This window comes from Pithys albifrons, chromosome 1, assembly GCF_047495875.1.
Source record: "Pithys albifrons albifrons isolate INPA30051 chromosome 1, PitAlb_v1, whole genome shotgun sequence".
Lineage (NCBI taxonomy): Eukaryota > Metazoa > Chordata > Aves > Passeriformes > Thamnophilidae > Pithys > Pithys albifrons.
The window spans coordinates 78,792,079-78,813,637 of record NC_092458.1 but is presented as its reverse complement, the minus strand read 5'-3'; the positions used below and the strand labels follow the sequence as shown (position 1 = coordinate 78,813,637).

Sequence of the window (21,559 nt, the reverse complement as noted above, 5' to 3'; positions counted from 1 at the left end):
ACTCCCTATCAGAGTTGTGAATTAGCTGACTGCTGGAGTTCAAAGCCAATGTCTTAGTCAATAAACGTTTTTTCCCTTCACTACACTTGAAGACTATTTCTGTCATGACAGTAGAGCTCATTCCACAACTTGGCCCTTGCAAAATGCAACAGCAAAATGATGTTTCTAAATAACACAACACTTCAACTTTAATAAATACCTTTATAAATACATGCTCTGAAGGAAACATTATTTATGTAGATTTTTTTTTTTAGCACTGCATTCAACAGTTGCTGCCTTTGGCCATGAAGAGCTGTGCTTTATTGTTTCAATTCTCCATGAGCGAATGCAGGGAGGCTCAACTTCCATTTCCTTCACTCATGGTGTACCTTCCTCTTTCAAAACATGCCAGAAGAAATGATGAGGCATCACTATATCCCTTTTGGCTTTAAGGTAATGTTGTGACACTTGATCTGAAAAGTCCTTTTATTCACAGAAGAAAAAAAAACTACGCAAGGTGAGGGGGATTCAACTGCTTCTCTCTTTGTGACTTGTAATCTGATACAGAAACTGAAGAAAGCTCAATCTTTGAAAACCTACATGGAACTTTAACACTGAAATGGACCTACTATCCAGCTGTGCAATTACTGCAATTCTATCCAGCACTGCACAGCTCCAGAGGTTTGCCTCTAAAAGGCTGTGCAAAGGCACAATTTGTCAGGCTGTCCTGATTCCCGCCAAAGCCTCTGTACTCCAATATCTGGGCTCACTTGCAGACACACCTATGGAAAAAATGATCTCAGGGTAAGACCCTCCTGCTGTCAACCTCCCCAGACTCCAACCATTTCTATGTCAGTGGATCTCATGAGTCTCACAAGATTTGTCTATTAAGTGCCTTGACTTCTCTTTAAAGTACTTGCCCAGTCCCCATATAAACCTCCTAATCCATCCCACACCCTTTGACAAGGAGTTCCATGTATTTCTCACCTATTACATGAAGATCCATCACCTCATATTTGCTGTGAAATATTGTCTTACTGATTGTATTTGATGGCCAAAAATTCTGATACCAGCAGAAACTGTAAATAGTCAGGCCCTACCCACACACTCTTCCAGAGTTATGCATGATTCTGTAGACCATGGCTATATTTCCCTAAATTATATCTTTTCCAGGCTAAAGAGTCCCTGCATAGTCAGTTATCCCATGTTTGGAAGTCTTTCCATGCTTTTGATCACCTTTGTCATTCCTTCCTGAAACCTGTCCAGTATCATGTCTGAGTGATGTGGACCAGACCTGCATGTAGCATTCAAGTCCTGGTAGCACCACAGAAACACCCACCAGCTGCACAGTCATCTCCTTGGCTTGATTCTCTACTCTGTTCCCAATAATTTTTCTCTTTATTGCTGCTGAGCACTAAGCTGATGCCTTCACAGAAATAGTTATCATGACTCCAAAGTGTTATTCTTGGGCTGTCATGGTCTCACCGTTGCCAGCCATGTGTATTAGCTTGTCACCAAATATGTTAGACAGAAGTACATACCCACATGCATAAATGCACTGGTATTTTTAGTGTGGTCTATAAAAAGCGTTTCAAGTGTAATATATTTTATACATTTGAACAAGCTACAGGAACATTTCATTAAACATATTGACATGGCAGTTATAAAATAATGGAATTAATCCTATCCAAGACTAAAATTTTGTACTCTTAACAAAATCACCACCAGCCACTGTGAACTCATTTTTGTGCTTTTTTCTATTCATATTTGGTCTCAATTTAAACTGCAACTATGGGATCATTTCACTCTAATAAAGGCACGGTTTCATTATTACTCTCAAATATACAAATAAATTACTGCATAATAGCTTCACAGAATCATAGAAAAGTTAAGGGAAGAAGAAATCTCTAATCCAATTTCCCTGCTCTAAGCAGGGTCAGAAAGAGCAGGTTGCTCATGGCCATATGTTCAGTTGGGTTTTATGTATCTCCAAGGATGGAAACTCCACAAGCTCTCTGGACAACCTGCTCCTATGTCTGAATACCCTCACAGTGGAAATTATTTTTCTGACATTTAAAAAGAATGTTCTATATTTCAATTTGGGCCCATTGCCTCTTGTTCTGTCACTGGGCACCATTGAGAAGAGGCTCTTTCTATCTACTTTACTATCTCACAGGTAAAATTAGACCTAATAAACCTTTCCTTGTGCAACGTAAGGGGCACTTTAAGGCTGAAAAGATTATATTTTGCCTTTGGCCACTTTTGCTGAGTTGTCTTATGCACAAAGTACTTTGCACACCCAAAACACACAACAGACCAGTCTCCCCATAGAGCATTTCTACTCCATTACAACAGAACATAAGGGAAGCACTAGCAGATTTTGGCCCAGCAAACGATGCCCCCTATAGACACGTCACTGCTAAGTACAACCCAGTTCTTTGTGCCAGCTACTTTCTGAAACATCATCCTAAATTTCAGTAATTCAAGTGTTCAAGACCAGGCTGGGTGGGGCTTTGAGCAACCTGGTTTACTGGAAGGTTCCCTGCCCAAGGTAGTGCGGCTGAAACTGGATAATCTTTAAGGTACTTCCAACCCAAGCCATTCCATGATTCTATGATAAAATCAGCAGGTCTGCTTATGGAAAAAAAAAATACGAATAGCAGTATTTTGTGCTGTTTCCATTGATTGCCACCTTTGGATGAAACTGGAAACCCATGTCTGTTTAAGGAGAGGGACACAGGTGGTTAGGAGACAACTGTCCCCACAGCTGATAAACACGCAGACAAGACACTGCCCTGCAATAAGTCACGCTGGGCAGGTTAGATGCTGGCTTCCCTTAGCTGGGGAATGGATTGGAGGAGAAAGGGAAACACTAGGGAAAAAGGAGCTTGCAAAAAAGAATGGGAGCTTCCTTGTTAATACACTCCGACTCAAAACTTTGGAATATAAAGTAGAGATTGCACAGCCCTAATCCATCCAACTGCAACCGTGAATGATGCTGCCCCATCACTGAGGTTTAACTGAGGTTAGTAAACTCATTAAGCATAACCTGTGCTTGCTCATGGCGAAGTTGTGTGAATATCTGCACAGAGGGCAATGGAAGGTGCTAAGCTGTTCTCAGGGTCTCTGCTAAGGGTTAGAGGGAAAGCTGAAATGTGCTGAATACTGTGCTCGGAGTGAACAGCACTGACACACACCCTGTGTGGAAAATGCCTGTCCAGTCAACCACTTAACTGACCTAAAATGCTAGAAATAACAGTAAGGCTCCAAATAAGAAACAAAAGAAGAAACAGGGTACTAAAAGACTCCATTGATATCTAAAAATAATTTCCCTTGTGTTTTCAGCTGCCTGTCTCTTTTAGAGAACATACACAAATTCTTCTCTAAAAGCACTCCTAGCACTAGTTACACTGAAGCATAACAGAGGATAATGTGATCAGAGCTCAACTGGATCCTATTTTCAATATAAATTTTGCCAGTCAGCTGGGAATGATCCATTGGGAAGAAATGTACATTTTTTCCAAGGATCTAATCACATCTGAGGCTCCATTTTTTACATCATCTCTGAAAGGGCAATATCAAAATCTTAGCAGGAAATACTTTAAATTGAAAAATGAAAATAGCCATTAGATACTGTTTTTCTATTTTGTTTCCTTTTGCTTTGTTGGTTTGGTTTTTTTGTTGTTGTTGTTTGGTGTTTTTGTGTTTTGTTTTGGGGGTTTTTTATATGTGTTTTTTTTTTCTTTTAACAGGTGATAAAGTGTAGTGCACACAAGCTGTCAGGAAATGTACCCAAAGTTTGGTTTAATTTCTCCTGATATGAACAGTTCTGTTATCTTCTTACATCTGAATTAGCAAAGTCATTCTTGAGAACTTAAGCCAGACAACTGCCTGAATATAAACTAGTACATATAGCCTATTCTGGGTAGTTTTTATTTATTCTTAATTAATAATTTCTTACAAATACCTGTATTTGTTAACTTAGCACTAGCTCTTGTGTAGACTTTCACTAAAATATGCTGGTGGATTTTCTATTAGATTGTCATCTCCATCTTTCAACTACAATGGTAGGAACGTAATGAAATACTAAACAGATATTTTTACATGACAGAACATCTGTTACTACTCAATTCAACAGAAAATGTATTTCCAGCCTTGAATGGGAGGGAAAAGATGAAAAATATTACTATGAAATACTACACTGACAATCATTTTCTAGAACAAAGAAGCAGTAGTTTAACACAACTTAGATCAAACAGTTCCTCACATCAATGTAAGGAAATAACTTGGCACATACTTTTCTAAAAAAGTGATTTTGCCAACTCCTATAAACTGTCATTAGATATCTATCTTTTGAGTCTTTAGTTACCAGTCACAACCTGGCATATAACAATACATCAACACACAATCAAAAATTCAGTAATACATTGTAGCATAGAAATGATAAAATTCTCCTGGTGAAGAAATGATATATTCTGGTACACACATGGGAGATTTTTAAAGAAATATTCTTCCTTAAATTTTTGGATTCATGAACTGCTGCTTTATTTGGAAACTGCACTATGAAAATTCTATTTGCCATGCTTGTTAATAATGGGGCACAATTAGCATAAATCTCTCAACCCATTAAAAGAATGAAAACATCAAATAACAGAAATAACAAAAATGTCTTCCTTTAATTATATATATATATTTTTTTTTTAAACCAGTCAGAGCTAAGCTTGAAAGACACTCAGCTAACACAGTGCAAGTGAAATCCCTAAGGGAAAGCCCTGTGCTGTCAGGCTGGCACCAGTCACTTGGCAAAGCACAGCAAAGCACCACAGCTTTGACTTTGAAAATGTGCGTGGGCGTCTGTGGCATTTTCCTTGAGGAAATGGCACTTACAGTGTGTTTAATGAATAAGGGAATATGTTAAATTTATGATAAGAGATAGGCCTTAAAACTGCTTGTAGCAGCGAAGAGCACAAACTGCCCACCAATTTATTTTAATTTCATATAACATGAGGAGGCTTCTCGGAGGCTGTAGGTGTGCTAGTTATCATCAACAGGACAGTGAAATCATCGCAGCAGCCATTTCAGAAATACTCAAAATAACCAATAATCTCTGAAACTCTTCCTTTTCCCAAAATCCTCCTTCAACACTGACAAATGTGTCAACAGCACCAGTAAATGCCACCTCCACTGAGTTCATCTTTGTTCAATACATAGAAAATACTTATGTGCCTCTGGCTTCACAGACTTTCTAGGTGCTTTCCTGAGCAGAAAAGCCTTTTCTCTTATTCATGATCAAGCTACAGCATTTCATGTTTTATTAACATTTTAAGTTAACTTAAAATTACCTGATTCCAGGTAAGTCACAAAGCTAAGCAGTCATCCATTCGTTATCAACTTCTATATGCAGAACAGGGTTCCTTCAAATTACTAAAACCAGTGATGCTTTCTGTAAAGTATCATCTAAATTTTACTCTCTGTAGATAGTCAAACATTTTCAATCAAACCATTGTTTATCTAGGATATTGAGATTTTAAGAAAAAACATATTATTAAAATGTAAAAAACATACTGCATGTTGAAAGTATAGGGATATATGTGGGTACATGTATATAAATAAAATGCAGAAATTCATGTAAGTCATAGTGTAGTTTTCTCACGTGCCCATCTCTTTTCCCAGTTTCCCAGCCAGAAACTGCACTCTGTCTGCTAAGATGGAAGTGTTTCTCTCTCCAGGAGAGAGTGAGAGACCGTGGCATATTACACCAAATATACTCGAAACTGGGAACCCAGCCAAGAAAAGATAAAGAAAGCTGGAGGCATACAAATCCTAGGAGGCAGTGGGGAGATATCACATTTACAAGTGATATTTTTGGCTTTCAGACTATTTTTGACCATATGAATTTTTTGAGAAAAAAGTAATTTCTCTATGAAAAAGTTAAATGAACTTTTTATAAAAAGGAGGGGTGTCTTCCATTCATTTACTAAGTAATTTTATTCCTCACAATTCTCATGATAAAATTTGCTTTTAGAAGTGACTCGGAATGTTATTTCATTCATGCTCTTTGCTTTGACTTTGCTGCCTCTTCATCAAACCTGCTGAAGGCACTGCATGCCTGAAAGACAACCTGTTTTTTTCCAGCCGTTTCAGCTGATTTAATAAAAGATATTGCTCCTCCCTAAAAAACTTGCCTTCCATGGAATATTATGCCATTACGAAGTACTTTGATACTCTGCTACAAATGTCACAAACTATATAAATAAGTGTTATGATATCTTTTTTGAAACAAGCTCTGACACTTATCCCTATTTTGAGCAAAAACAGCTTTAAAGAATGAAAAAGAACACGAGCATGCCTGAGCTGCAGAAATGTGGGTTGTAATATCAGTGAAACAAAATACACACTGCACCCTGCCCATCAGCTGCTGCACTTCATACCAAAGGGACACTTATTGCTGTCACAGCATAGTCTACTCCATGTACAACGGGCACATTCGCATTTTGGAAAGTAATTTCCAGCCTATGAATTTCTTCCAACAGTTTCTTCACACAATGCTTTAGTGAGATCAATGAGTCCTGTCTCACACTTAGAAATGCCACATTCAGCATGTAGCAATCACTATTTCAAGTCTGCCTCAAAATTGGGATGCACTAACCATTAATTTACCTTGCAGCATCTTAAACCTTTAGAGTATTTAAAACTTTTCTGCCTTGCTGCCTTTTGAAATTTCATGAAATGATAAAAGAAAAATAATGGGGTTTGATTAAAAATAAATTTAGTGGACTGGCACTCAGAAAAGGATGCCTGTATACTAAAACATGTATTGCACTGGCAGTCTGACTCCATTCTTATTGGGAACTTGCCTCCACATCTCTGTTCTGCACTGGCCTATCCACATTTTTACATCTAAGACCGCGAGGTTTGAACTCTAGTACATTTTAAACTAAACACTTCTCTTTAGGGCAGATACCAAAATATCTATTTGGAAAAGGTGTGGAAACTTGCTGTTGCACCATTGTCTTGACATGGTACTTTGAGTGCAAGTTCTGAAGTCTGGTTTGATTTATTCTTTAAAGTAATTTAAAGTAATTTGTGGCTACCACATACATCAGAAACCTACTTTTCCAGTTGGATAACTATACAGTTGGTTGGTGACAGATTTTTATTAATCATAACCTGGCAGGGTTATTGAGCAGTTCATCCTGAATGCAATCACACAGCACCTTCTGGGTGAACAAGGGATTAGACCCAGCCAACATGGGTTTAGGAGGGGCAGGTCCTGTCTGACCAACCTGATCTCTTTTTACGATCAGGTGACCCACCTGGTGGATGAGGGGAAGGCTGTGGATGTGGTCTATCTGGACTTCAGCAAGGCCTTTGACATTGTCTCCCATAATATACTCCTGGAAAAGCTGGTAGCCCATGGCCTGGACAAGTGTACCCTCTCCTGGATTAACAGCTGGCTGGAGGGTCAGGCCCAGAGAGTGCTGGTGAACGGAGCTGCATCCAGCTGGCGGCCGGTCACTAGTGGTGTTCCCCAGGGGTCTGTGTTGGGTCCAGTCCTGTTTAACATCTTTATTGATGATTTAGATGAGGGGATTGAGTCCATCATCAGCAAATTTGCTGATGACACCAAGCTGGGAGGAAGTGTCGACCTGCTGGAGGGCAGGAGGGCTCTGCAGAGGGACCTAGATAGACTTGAGAGATGGGCTGATTCCAATGGGATGAAGTTCAATAAGGCCAAGTGCCGAGTCCTGCACTTTGGCCACAACAACCCCCTGCAGCGCTACAGGCTGGGCACAGAGTGGCTAGAGAGCAGCCAGGCAGAAAGGGACCTTGGGGTACTAATTGACAGGAAGCTCAACATGAGCCAACAGTGTGCCCAGGTGGCCAAGAAGGCCAATGGGATCCTGTCCTGGATCAAAAATAGCGTGGCCAGCAGGACCAGGGAAGTGATCCTTCCCCTGTACTCTGCGTTGGTGAGGCCACAGCTTGAGTACTGTGTTCAGTTCTGGGCCCCTCAGTTCAGAAAGGATATTGAGGTGCTGGAGCGAGTCCAGAGAAGAGCAAGGCTGGTGAAGGGATTGGAGCACAAGCCCTATGGGGAGAGGCTGAGGGAGCTGGGATTGTTTAGCCTGGAGAAGAGGAGGCTCAGAGGTGACCTCATCACTGTCTAGAACTACCGGAAGGGAAGTTCTAGCCAGGTGGGGGCTGGTCTCTTCTCCCAGGCACTCAGCAATAGGACAAGGGGGCATGGGCTTAAGCTCTGTCAGGAGAAATTTAAGTTGGAGATCAGAAAAAAATTCTTTCCAGAGAGAGTAATCAGGCATTGGAATGGGCTGCCCAGAGAGGTGGTGGATTCACCATCCCTAGAGATTTTTAAACGCAGATTGGACGTGGCGCTGAGTGCCATGATCTAGTAAATGGACTAGAGTTGGACCAAGGGTTGGACTCGATGATCTCGGAAGTCTTTTCCAACCCAATCGATTCTATGATTCTATATTTATGACAATGGGATCAGTCTCCAGGGGAGGACTGGGGTAGAAATGAGCTGTGGCTACAAAATGCCTCTTAAAAATTCTTGGATCACAGATTGCTTCTAGTTCCTTATGGTGAAACTCAAATTCTTCAGCTAATACTTGATGCATCTGAGAAATAATGCATATACAAAAGTCAAAGGACGGGATGAAGCAACAGGAAGGTGTGTGTGACACATGAATGCAAAGGTGAGTTGCAAGGGACTGTAGGGAATTGATGATAAAATTTGGGGTGTAGGATATGTTTCCCATGAACAAGGCCAGCACTGATTTTAATGCACCTTGGAATGAAAAGTCATTTTGGAATAGGCAATTGCTGTTTCAAGGATAAGTGAAGTACAGGATGAGGACATGCAGCTGGCAAAAAGTGAAGGAAGTATACTTAAAGAAAGAAGGAGGACAAATAAGGCAATAAAGGAGATGGGATATCCTAACTCAAACTTCAATGCTAGTATAATGCCAACAAGAAGCTATATAATGTGTGTTGTGAAAATAGAATGAAATTGTCACTTGATGATGTTTTTTGATCATTATGGCATTTGCAATGTTGTGGAACTTTTAATTAACTACCACAGAATTAACTGCTGAGCACAGAACAAATTCTGAGCAAGTAATGGCTCCTCTCCCTTCTGATACAGGCTTAGACAGGGCACCTGTAGAAATAAGCAGACAGGTAGAAGAGATCAAGGAATAAAGAGCAGTACAAGGTAACACAATAGGTCAACAATCACCTCTACTGGTGGCATTCAAGGCAAAAGAGAGCTATACTTTAAAGCAATCACACCATAGCCCAAATCAACAGGGAGGCCACTACTGAAAGGTGTGCCCACTTCTGTATTTCAAAGTTAGAAGTGGAGAGGGTGCAGAAAGAAAGGGCCAGACAAATGCAAGTTCTCAAAAGTTGAATTAAGTAGAACAGATAAGCAAATAGAAAGTTCAAAGGTGCCACACTCATTTTCAGTATTTGCACAAAAAGGAGCAAAAACTTAAATGCATACACATTTCCCAGAGGTGGTTCTTGCCCTGAAATGAGAAAAGGAGGAAAAAAAAACCAAAACAAATCCACAAACTAAACAACCAAACAAACAATACAACAAAACAAAAACTCACCACCACCACCAACAACAACAAAAAAAAAATCACCAGGAAGAAAATTATAAAGTTGAGGTTCATTTTCACAACCAGCACAAAAAGAGCCCATGAACATCCAAAGGTCAAGGCTGAAAAATCTGCAAACTATTTCAACCTCAGATTATGGGTTTCATTTATTCATTTCTGTATAGAAATTATTTTAAGAAGTTATCAAGCATCATGCAGGAGTTGGGAGCATATAAAGATAACTGTCTCTTCTAATTGTAAAGATCTTAAATATCAATAGTACCTATGGAGGTTACCTACAGTCTGTTAGAAAACGATCCCAAAAAGAAACATTTCAAATCTATTTTTAAAATATTTTAACTAGCAATTTTTTAACTCAAAATTTTAAGTCTGAAGCATATCTGCTTTTTCCTTCTGTCCCCAAGGGAGAGTTTTCACTAAACTGGGAACAAAACTAGACATTCGGTAAGGACTCTTCAGCAAAACTTGGGTGATGTCTAAGGAATCTATTGCACCCTGAGAAGTGCAAGTATGCATGAAGAGCTGGTATTTTGATGTGAGCTCTCCTATTTCTCTAGAAACCATTACACACAGAGCTCACTAAAGGAGCTCACACAAAGGAACCTGAAAATCCAGCCAGACTTGTATATTCAGTGTTTGAAGCAGCTTTGTACCTCTGCACAGAAACTACAGAAGAATGGGACTTCCCGAAGCAAAGATTAACAGAAAGATGGTGAAAGGCAGGCAACTCCAGAACAGCAACTTTGCCTTCTTAAATAGGCAAATACAGCACATAAATATTCCTGGCAGTCCACTAAAATGCATGTCTTAAAGATTTTCTATCTAGCAATGTTATTTTCAAAGTAGAGAGTGGCTTTTTGCTTTTTTTCCCTTCATTCATTCTGATCCTATCAGATGCTACATGTTAATGTGCTCCACAGGTTTCACTCTTGTAGTTCATAAGAGTACTGAAAACATCTGAGGCATGACAAGAAATCCTGCAACCTTGTATGCTTGGACCAGTCCTGAACTACAGCAATATCCACACATTCTGTGCATATTATATCAAAGGATTAAAATGAATTTACATCATTGAGCCATGTCATTTTCTATAATCATTACATGACTAAAAAGAGCCTAAGTTATGCAACAAGGTGGAAGTTTACAAATAACAGGATGAATGAACAAAGGACTTTTGTGAAGGAGAAAATTTCCTTCAAAGTAACTTTCTCACCTAAAAACCTTTTTTCCCCTCTAGAAGTAACACTCAACTGCTCAGATTATATTTGACTCAAGATACACTGGTTTTGGTACTAAGTCAGCTAGAGTTTAACTAATGCAAAACAATCCAGGACTGTAGCCAAAAATTCAGATGTGTCCCCCTTCAGCATCAGTTCTTTCACAACTGAGTCAGTAAACTAAAGCTGTTCTTTTTCTCCAACCTCTTACTCCAGTCTTTTATTGAGCTGTTTTCCAGAACAAACAAAGTAATTACTGAACATTAATGGCAACAAAGAATAAAATCAGTATTCTTTACAGCACACTATGGCTAATTGTATTGTTAAAGCATATTAACTTCCCAATATTGTAACTATTATTTTATTACTAATGTCAAATTATAATAAAAAGAAACACAGTAAGACCTCTTTAGCATGCAATTCTGATATCTTCCTCTGAAGTGTAAGTAGGATTCCCTGGCAATGTAAGAATTGTTAAGTCATAAAATCTAAAAGCGGAAAATAACATCTATCTCATCTCTATCCTCTTCTTCCAAAACCACACACTGATTTTGCTGGAACAATGGACAGCACCACGTCATTAACACCTTCACACTCTGCCAGGAACCTCATGGAACAACTAAACAAAGTACATGTTACTGTGGAATGGAAGAGACACAAATTAAACAGAGCTTGAGGTAATAGTAAAAGAGTAGACCAATTAGTTGTTCATCACCAGTGAGTAAATACTTTTGAAGAAACCCAGTACCAGTTTCAGAGAACCTGGGACAACCTTATCACATCCTGTGGGCAGACTTTGTAGTCTTATTATTCCTTCTTATCTTCTGCTCCACACATTCCTCCAGTCTGAATCAAGATTTACTAACAATACAGTAGGTACTGACTGAGTGATCCACTACTTCAATACATCTCAAACTGTTCTCCAGGTCACTGGAAATAAAATATTGCCTCTGATACTTTCTACACTTGATGATAAATTCCAGGTCAGTCCAACAATGCACAATGAGCCTTGAGATGACCTAGGCATCCTCTAAGTCAGGATCTGCAAGGACTTAACAAGGTCATGCAGATACTCCTGACAAATCCTCCCAGATCAGAAAGTTTAAATCATTCTTCCTTCAGAGCCACTTAAAAAGAATGTTATTTTCTTCTGGTGAACATGAAAATAATCCTTACTTAGCCTCCAAAATCACAAAAAATCGCCTTTTTTTTTCTCCCTTCTTAAAAATAAGAAGTTTGGGGTGTGTACTGTTTACTGTCTCAGGACTTAGTCCATAGGGAGTTAAACAAGGATATGCTTTCATACATTTATCATGTTCTGGAAAATTGTTGTTTTTAACTGAAAAATTGTTTGTTTGGTTTTTTCCCCCTGAAATTTCCTGCTACAAATCTGGATCTTCCAGAAAAAGGACCATGACAACATTCAACAAAAATTTCCTTCATACCATGTCAGCATTCAAAATACGGTAGTCTGTACCTGAATGACCTAGTGACTATGCTTATCCTCACCTGTAGCACAAGGAATTAAGCAAAGGTATGTATTTTCTGATGGGACCTGGAGTTTATTAGGGTGATGCAGATCGGTGCCCCATAATCTCTGTCAGAGCTCTAGCTAGACAGTGCCAGCACACATCACCACCTCCAACTGCCATGATATTTAGTAACCTATGGGACAGAACTCTCAGATTCAATGGGTGGTGTTAAAATGCTCATAAGGCATCCCTACAATAAACAACATGCTAGTCAGAATAGGCCTAGCAAATGTCTCTAGGATAATACACAACTACACAGCAGGATGATGTCACTACAAGATAAAATTATTGTAGAGCGCAGAACAGTATCAGTGCTCTAAACATGGTCCCACATCAATTTGTACCAGCAACACACTGCAACAGCCATGTTTTACTGCCTTGAGGCATGCAGCTCACCTCACCACCACTGAGCGCTCTTGTATTTGTTTTCCATAATAACATGATGCATGACTTCTGAAGTTTACTTCTGCATCATCAATATCACTTTATGTCTCACACCCTGAAGTTTGTCTAGTGAAGACACAGTGTCTTGATACACTGCCATGTGTTTTTTCACTGCTGTCAAGTTGTTGGATGTGAGGCACGGCCCATGGCCTCTCTTTTTCCCTCCAAAGGTGTCAGATGAAATGTCAGCTTTAAAACTAAACAAGCAGTAGTACTTGAGGCAGTAACAAGGACAGAAGAGGCATATGGCTGATAGAAAACAACTCTGAGGACAAACCTAGACAGCAAGTGAGACAAAAGCAACTTAAAAAAAATCCTTTTGTAAATACTAAAGCAAAAATTATTTCAAAGCTGAAGGAAAAAACAGGAGATCAGAGCAATACAAGTGAAGCAGACCAAAACAGGTATTTAGAGAGGAGGGCAGTAACAAGATCAGCTTATTAGGTCAGGCATGGATCTCACAGTTCTGACCCATGCATGAGTCACCACACGGCCCTCAATGTCACTGTGAGGTTTAACGCTGCCATCCACCAGCTCAGCTGGGATAACCACCACGCAGCCACAGAGGGAGGGAGGCTGCCCTAGCGCTGAGCCATGGGGCTAACCCAGCTTGCATGTGTGCAATTACCACAGATCAGCTGCTGTAAACACACCCTAACTTGGGTGTCTAAGTTCTGATGGGCGAGCTAGGCTGTGTTCTACAGCCATCGGTGTCACAATGCCACAGAATCTTTTGCTAATACAATAGGTGGTGACTTAACCAGCCACAGGTCAGCACAAGGACTGTAAAGACATGATCACCATTCTTTAGGGAGGTCTACAATAGCTGTTCTAGTATTCACAATACTCAAGGCACGGCAAAAGACAGGAGGAAAAATCAAGTTAGGTATCTTTATGTGGGAAAAATCACAACCAGTTGTCAGTTAATTAAACTAAGTACCTCCAAGGCAGTCATATCTAGACTCTTTACAAAGAATGAAGAGAAAAAGACACCCCTGGGGCCTGGCTTGTCTCATCCTAAACTAGACACATGAACAGGTCAAAGGTCTACAAAGGTTGTTATGTGAAGTATTGCAGGTGAAAGTTATCTGCTACACAGGTATCTAAGGGCACTTTACAGCAATACCAGGACCTGTGTGTCTGTTTTCTGTGAACATGAAAGTCAAACACTATTCAGTTACTAATAACACCGGTGAGAAATAGATCTCAGATTTGTATCAGAAAAGGATGTGGGTGCTTACATAATGGAAGGAAAATTTGTGCCTTTATCAAAATCTGCTTCTGAAAAGGGCAGATTCTTGTTTCTCAGCATTTCTAAGCTCAGCACCATTGCATTTGAATGGAGCATGAAACCAGGGGTTTGGATTGCCATTTGGTTTGTGCAAAGGTCTCAGAGCTACCGCTTCTAAGCCTTCCTCTCTTCCCTTCTTCTGTCCTGTGTTTTGCACTATTAAAATCACTGATTTTTAAAAGCAAATTACAGTACTGCCTGAAAATCTACTAAGTATCTGCTCCTAATGAAAGCATTATTTCTACAGTGACTGACTTTTCCAGAAGCCACTTTTTTCAGCTTATTCTGTTGGAAATCTAAAATTATATGCACTGGGATATGGGCAATAAATTACTTCCCATCAACAGCACCTTCTCATCAATTGTTGAAAATACTATTTCCTTTTATCTTTTTTTCATGACATACAGTTGCTTTCCCAACCTACAAAACAAAGTCATTAATGCCACAATGTATTCTAATTATTTTTCAAAACATAAGACTCAGCATTAAGAGGCTTGATCTGAAACAACTTGCAGAATTGATTTGCCAGCAATCTGTAACCCCTCTCCTGTCCTGGCAGGAAATTGTTCCTTCAGCACATCTCCTAGGTGCAGGCAGCAGAAGCTAGAGCCATCAAGAGGAGAAATGCCTCAAACTAATCAGTTCTTCTGCACTTCTTTTGCATCCTTTTAATTTAGGCTTGTAACTTAGTTCTCTGCAATAAATCGTTAAGTCTCTTTGGTGTCAGGTATAAACTGTCAAGGATGTGAAATTGTGATACAAAAGAGAATTTTAATAAATAGGATAAAGGTTGAGAGAATAGCTCAGGAGAAGAGCTCAAATGACAGCATGTCTCATAAAAACTCCTCCACTCTAATATCCTGTCTGGAGAAGCAGCCTATAGAGCATGCTTAAAAAAGATAATAAGGAATGTGGCAAATATAATAATCCTTCCTCAAACAGCCAGCAGATTAGAGACTGCTAATTGTCACAGGGCCTAAGGGAGCAAGTGAGAACAGGGCTCCATGGTACAGATGAAGCATAAAGGGTTGTGTAAACCATCTGCTTCTCAACAGCACAGTTGACTCTGGGAGAGATCTCTCTCTTAAGCAAAACTACTACAATAAATGGTCTCTGTAATGTGATAGTGTCCTGAATCTCAGAGTCCAACATAGGCAGACCTTTCAATGAGACTATAGATGCTGAGTTGGGAGAATAATACTTAAATGCTAATAGTGAGCAATTCATACCACAGTGGTAATCATAGAACTTTAAAGATGCCACTTATATTGCAGAACTCATTTAGTTAGTACTTCTCCATCCTGCTTTTCCAAACAGCCTCCTATCCTCTCCCATGTAGAAATTATGTTTAACAACAAAAGAGCCATCATTCTGAGGCAACACAGAGGATACTTAGGCCCATAATCTGTCCCTGTCTGCCCAACATCCTCTATTTCAAGCAAAACCAGAAAATCAGGGTGATTATGGAATATACGTGCATAAGGCATTGCCCTCCCAACCTTTGCCTATTGAAGTCTTCCACAGGCAAGTATGCAGTCAGACCAGAAAGTTCAACGAATATTCATGTACTTATTATTCCTACTTTGGTCTAGTCCCTTTTAGGGCTACAAACTCATTTGACTCAATTCCACAAACACACAAGCTGATACAAATTAACATGGAAAATATTTCTTCATAAGAACTGAACCAGACTGTGCTGTGTATTTGTCTTCCTTACAAGGAAATGCTACGCTAAGCAAGAAGAAAGTCAGCTGCCAAGGAATAATGACAACTATCACTTCAGTATACAACTGTCACAGGGAGCACCAAATTACCATTCTCCTCTGCGGGGATTCCTGGCTTATACCTCTGCTCTGGAGGACATTCAAAGAGCACTGGAAGAGCATGGAAGAACATGAAAGCAAACCTGTAATCTCAGTGTGCCATGGGCGTTAATTAACCTGGCTGCCATCCAAACTGCTGGCATCAAAATCCGCTTATCTGGGAGCTGCACATTTCAGTATTTCTGTGGACACTAATACACACAGAGGCACTGCACTAGTGGCAAAGGGGCAGTGGGCTACCTAACAATAAGGAAAAGAGGCAGAAATGGAGGAATGCTGAAAATTATTATTACAGTGCAATCATAAGATCTGTTAGTAGTTGGAAAAACATGTTATCTGAAGAAATGGTGCATCTGAATAAAAGCAGGGGTTGCATCAAGAATGCAATAAACACAACTTTTGGGAAAAAAGCATGATCTCTAGTGAGAATACACCATAGCCAAAGAACAAACGTGCTGAAGCCAGAAAGGGAGAACAGTTCAAGTAGAAGTATTTGTCTCTGAAAAGGAATTGTTTTTCTACATACCTGTCCAGTCTCCTACTATTTTTAGGTGGACCCCAAACGTTGCTTTGGTATCTGTAGGGCACTAAAAATATTAAATATATTAAGGACCACTTCTGCGTAACAAAAAATAATAAAATGCATTCAAATTACAGTTGTTAAGACAGAACCTGGTGTAAATAGGTCATTGTTGAGCAGCCATACCAGCAGCTGTACCCTTTAAAAGTAAAGTCTATCATCAGTATACTTTGGGAAGCAAAGCATGCCTAGTCTCCATTCCGACTTCATCCTTTCTTCTTGTCACTTGCTTGTGGGTGTGACTTGGAACAGCCACTTCACTAAGCACTGCTTAACAATGAACCGCCTGAGGACAGGACAGTATGGAAATACTGCCTCTACTACTGACACATCATTCAAAATCAGGAACCACCCCATCACTCTGAAATCAAGGCATTTAAGAAACTTCTGGTTTTTGAACGTCAGGGCCCATGTTTTCAAGCTGATCATTCTCACACAACCAACACTCGTTTCTAAATGGAAACAGATTTTGCCGCACTTCGCACGAGCTTACAGTTTGCAAAAGAAAAGCACCAGATTGCATGGCACATCATAAAAATCACTCTAAACGTATTCCCTCACCTTAAGGCTATTTGCTTGTGACTATCAACACAAGAATGCTGTTATTTACAGTCTTATCCACACCATGATATCTAAAAACCTCCAGAAAAGCCATGACAAAGGTTTTGTTCCTTTTTAGCTTCAGGGACATTCTGAATGCACTGCCTGGACTGCTTTTGCAGGTACACCAAATGATTGCACACATAAATAGGACAAGAAACAATATAACTCAAGAAAAAAATCTTCGCTTTCTTTCTATAAACCATTAATTTCCTTTAGGTAACAGATATTGCCACTGAGTTTTAATGCCTTTCTTAGGACCTGTTAATGACTTACCCAAGGTCCACTGCGAAACCAATACCTAACCGATGGTGCTCCTGTTGCTCTTTTTTTTTTCCTACTGCTAAAGACATACACAAGTTCTTAGAGAAGGGCTTAAATAAAAGACATGCATCTATATTATAAATAAAAGAGGTCCAAGTAGCAAATCCAGGCACCAAATACTCAGTCATGCACCACACTTAGGAAGACACTTCTTGGCTCTGTTGTGGACCTTTGCTATTAGCATTCCAAAGGTAATCTGTTGTGGGTTGTGAAACCACTGGCCTCAGCATTGAGGGTCAGTTTCTCTCAGTTCCTTATTTAAGAGCAGACACAGATAAAAGATTAGTATTATTTATAACTTGGCAAACCTAAATAGGTAATACAAAGCTAATCACTCCATTTTCCTGAAGGGGAAGAGCATTCTTGTTGGGATTGCTGATTACTGGACAGACTCATATTTTACTCCTTGTCATCTTCCAAATTTTCCTATAAAATCACGGCAGAGGAACCTAGAGTCCAAATTATTTCAGTAAGTCTCAGACTTCAAAAACAAAACAGCATCAAGGGAAGGATGCAGGCAAATTCCATACAAAGACATCAGGGTTTTTGCTATGTGTAGTTGCAATGTCTTCCAACAAAAATACCAAGACCAATGCTCCATATCAAAGCAGGTAAGAAGTCTCTCAGATAGGAAGTTGTTTACTAGCAGAAAAAAGGTCTCTTCTCCTGGAGGTTTCTTTAAGAGCCCTTTGCAGGATTTATTTTTTCACTTTGGGCTGTTCCAGAGCTTTCTGTTTCATAGGATGTTGATTGATTTTCTTAGTCCAACTGTTCACAGTGCCAGTTCAGCACATCTTCTATAAAATTGTCTGTCATTCTCTCCTTCCATGAAGTTAAAGGCAGAATACCCCTTGTGTCCAGGAATAATAGGTTCAAACCCATTACACTTTACCTTACCCTTGTGACTAATTCCTTTCTGCACTACTCTGAAAAATTATCTAATAAAAGTGAGATTTATTTCTATTTAGACTTTAAGAATACTTATAACTGGGTATCAGAGATCCTCAGAGAGTTCTCCAAAAATCTTCTTGTGTTGCTAAGTCTTACCAGAAGAAACATGCTCATTTGGGTTACATGGAGTGAATTTTTCCCAGTTCAAGAGAGAGAAATCATGTAGATGGTCCAGTGAAGGGCCACCAAAACAATGAGAGGATTGGACAAGCTAACATACAAAGAGAGGTCAAAAAGGGAAAGTGCTTGTATAACCTACACAACTGAAGGTTTAGGAAGATCACTGTCTTTCAATAAATAAAAGATAGCCACAGAGATGATAAAAGTGCTCTCCTGTCTTCTTCAGCACTGTGCATGGCAACAGGACAACAGACCAGGAGCAGAAGTTGTTTCAGGGCAAATTTCATCTGGATATAAGAAAAATATTCTTCCTTGTGGAAGAGGCAGAGAAATGGTACCATTTCTCCTGTAAATTCAGCTTGATGTGATCCTGAACAACCTGAACTATAGCCCTGGCACCACAAGGTCGAAACAGATCATCTCCAGAAACCTCTTCCAACTTTAGACTTTCCTAAGTACTTGCAATTTTTAACTTTGAAAAGTGTATGTACATTTTTTCCTGAACAGGACACTTACTTTACCTCTTTCATCTCCATAAACACAATTAAGTCTCCAAATTGTGCTTTTTCAAGACCATTAGACAAAATATTCCAGCAGTTTAAGAAATATTCAAAGACAGAAGCTTAATCATGAAAGTGGGTAAACTTTCCTGTGTTATTAACAGATCACTGGGCATGTGCAATGAAATGCAATGAAGTTTTATATATTTAACTTCATGAAATTGCACAGAATCGTATCATAGCTGAGACTAGAAAGCACCTGGTTACTTCAATCCTCCTGCAAGAACAGGGCCTTCGAGAACAGGTGGCCCAGTACAGTGTCCAACTCTGCTTTGAACATCTCCAAGGATGGCAACTCTACAGCCTCTCTGGGCAAAGTGTGCCAGTCTCACAGAAAAAACGGCATTTTCCTTAAGTCCAGATCAATCTTCCTGTATATTAGTTTGTGTTGTCCTGTCACTGGTTTGAGTGTGTAGGTCTGTTTTCTTCACTTGTCCCTCAGTTCCAGCTCTCTCAGTCTCTCCTAATATTCAGAAATGCTCCAGTTCCTTAATAATCTTCAAGGCTCTTTGTGCTCCAATATATCCATGCCTCTCTTGTACTAGGGAGCCCAGAACTGGACACAGAGATTCAGATATATCTCACCAGCGATGATCAGAGAAGGGTGCTAGATCACAGTGGCAATACTTTATACCTACTATAATGGCCTCAAGTTGCACCAGGGGAGAGATTTAGATTGGATATTAGTAAAAATTCCTTCACTAAAACAGTGGTCCAGCATTGGAATTGGTTGTTTGAACATGTGGTGGAGTCACTGTACCTGTAAGTGTTCAAAAGACATGTTGATGTGGTGATTAGGGACATGGTTTAACAGACTTGGCAGTGCTGGGTTGATGGGTGGCCTCAATCTCAGAGGTTTTTTCCAGTCTAAGTGATTTGGTAATTCTATATTGATTTAAAAATCTGCTCAAGGCAATGAGCAGTAGAGAAATCAGAGCACAACCCAGAGTGCGTGAAAACTGTTACAAGCATCTGTGCTTTCAGCTTAGAGTACCTTGAATATTCAACATCACTGATATCTACTGACAGTCATAAATCCTGCCCAGAACAAGAAATAGGACAAACATTAATGAAATTATTTAATGGTATTAAATACTATTCAGCATTTTAAAACTTGTTAGGCCTTGGGGTGCATGGAGTGGAGCAAGTCAACAGCACACCAGCAAGAAACTGCAAAGTTCATTCCTGAATGCTTCCAGTTCTTCTATACCATAAGCATTGTGAAACCTCTTTGGAGAGATGTTAGGTTTAGATTACAGACTGTGACAGAAATGCGCACACCACGATAACACTGCAGAGCATCTGTTATCAGAAGAAAGGAGGTGAAAGGGATGTCCAAGTTACATACCCTCATGTGGCTCTGCAAATAAAGCAAGTTCCTGTGGAGATACTGCTCTCAAGTACACTGCACAACTGTAAGCACCATCTTCTGAGTTTGGTGCTGTAGTAGGTAGAGAAATAGTGCCCAAAGCTACAACGAAGGTCTGTCCCACAGTTAGAAGAACAAAGTGTCTGACTTCAGGAATTAAAAAGCTCATTGTGAAGTTTGTTTACATAGAAGGAAACTCCTTCAAAGACAGCTTTCACTTTGAGCAAAAAGCCATGATATGATCCTAATATGGATTTGCAGATATCCTGGCAGGGACTGGAAACACTGTGGAGATCTTGTTTCCATGCTACTGCCTGCCAGGGTGAACCAGCTGCACCACAAAGCCTGATTCATCAGTTCATCCTTGCTCCAGACTCAGATGAAGCCTTACCGAGATTGAGAAAGCACATTAAACACTTGGCATGTTTAGAAAAGAAGCAGAACTCAGAGGAAAAAAGAACTAAACACAACCAATGTATTTTCCTTTCTGTAAAGGGGAAAAAAAAATTAAAAAAATATATAAGGTGAACCCTGGAAGCTCAGTAAGCTGTAGCTTGTCTGGTTTCATACAGAAATGACATAAACATTCCTAAAATTATTCATTCTGACATTAGAAAATTAGGAAGAGTGATGACAAACACAGGCATGCTATATAAAGGTAGCCAAAAAATAGTAGCTAGACTTCAGTCTGACTCACAGGAGGTGAACTCTGTTACACTGGGCTATCCCTGTTTTAACTAATTAATCCCATAAGAAGCAAATTTCAGAGGAAAAAAGATACTACGTGGACTTATTCTTTTAAACACATTTCCACCTCAAAGGCTTGAAGATTTTCTAAAATGTCTGTTTATTTTTCTGTTTCATGTTACTTTACAGATTGAATTTTGTCTACAAGCTTTCCCTGTTAGAGACTTGGCCTTAACAGCTATCCTTATTTAACTGGCAGACATCAGCAGACATTATAACATCTCAAACATGGGGAAATCCTAACCACAGAACATGATTTAAGTATCAAGGGTGTCTGCATGATCAATGCAAGACCACCATGCCTTGAATACCCATTGCTTCAGCCAGAGCCCTCCCAGCTCTACAGTCCATTCCTGGCAAGCAGCCCAGCTG

The 21,559-nt window shown here is 39.6% G+C and overlaps 1 protein-coding gene across 6 annotated transcripts in view; it reads right to left on the bottom strand.

Annotated features, from left to right (window-relative positions):
* The window catches only part of NOX4 (NADPH oxidase 4), a 110,299-nt gene that overhangs the window by 50,106 nt on the left and 38,634 nt on the right, over positions 1–21,559 (bottom strand). For all 6 annotated transcript variants that reach the window (XR_011697888.1, XR_011697889.1, XR_011697891.1 and 3 more), the window contains exon 12: positions 16,463–16,523. Coding sequence is in view for 3 of the 6 variants with exons in the window: in XM_071555981.1 (XP_071412082.1) it covers positions 16,463–16,523 (61 nt within the window). In the remaining 3 variants the exon portion in view is untranslated. The remainder of the gene's footprint in view (positions 1–16,462; positions 16,524–21,559) is intronic.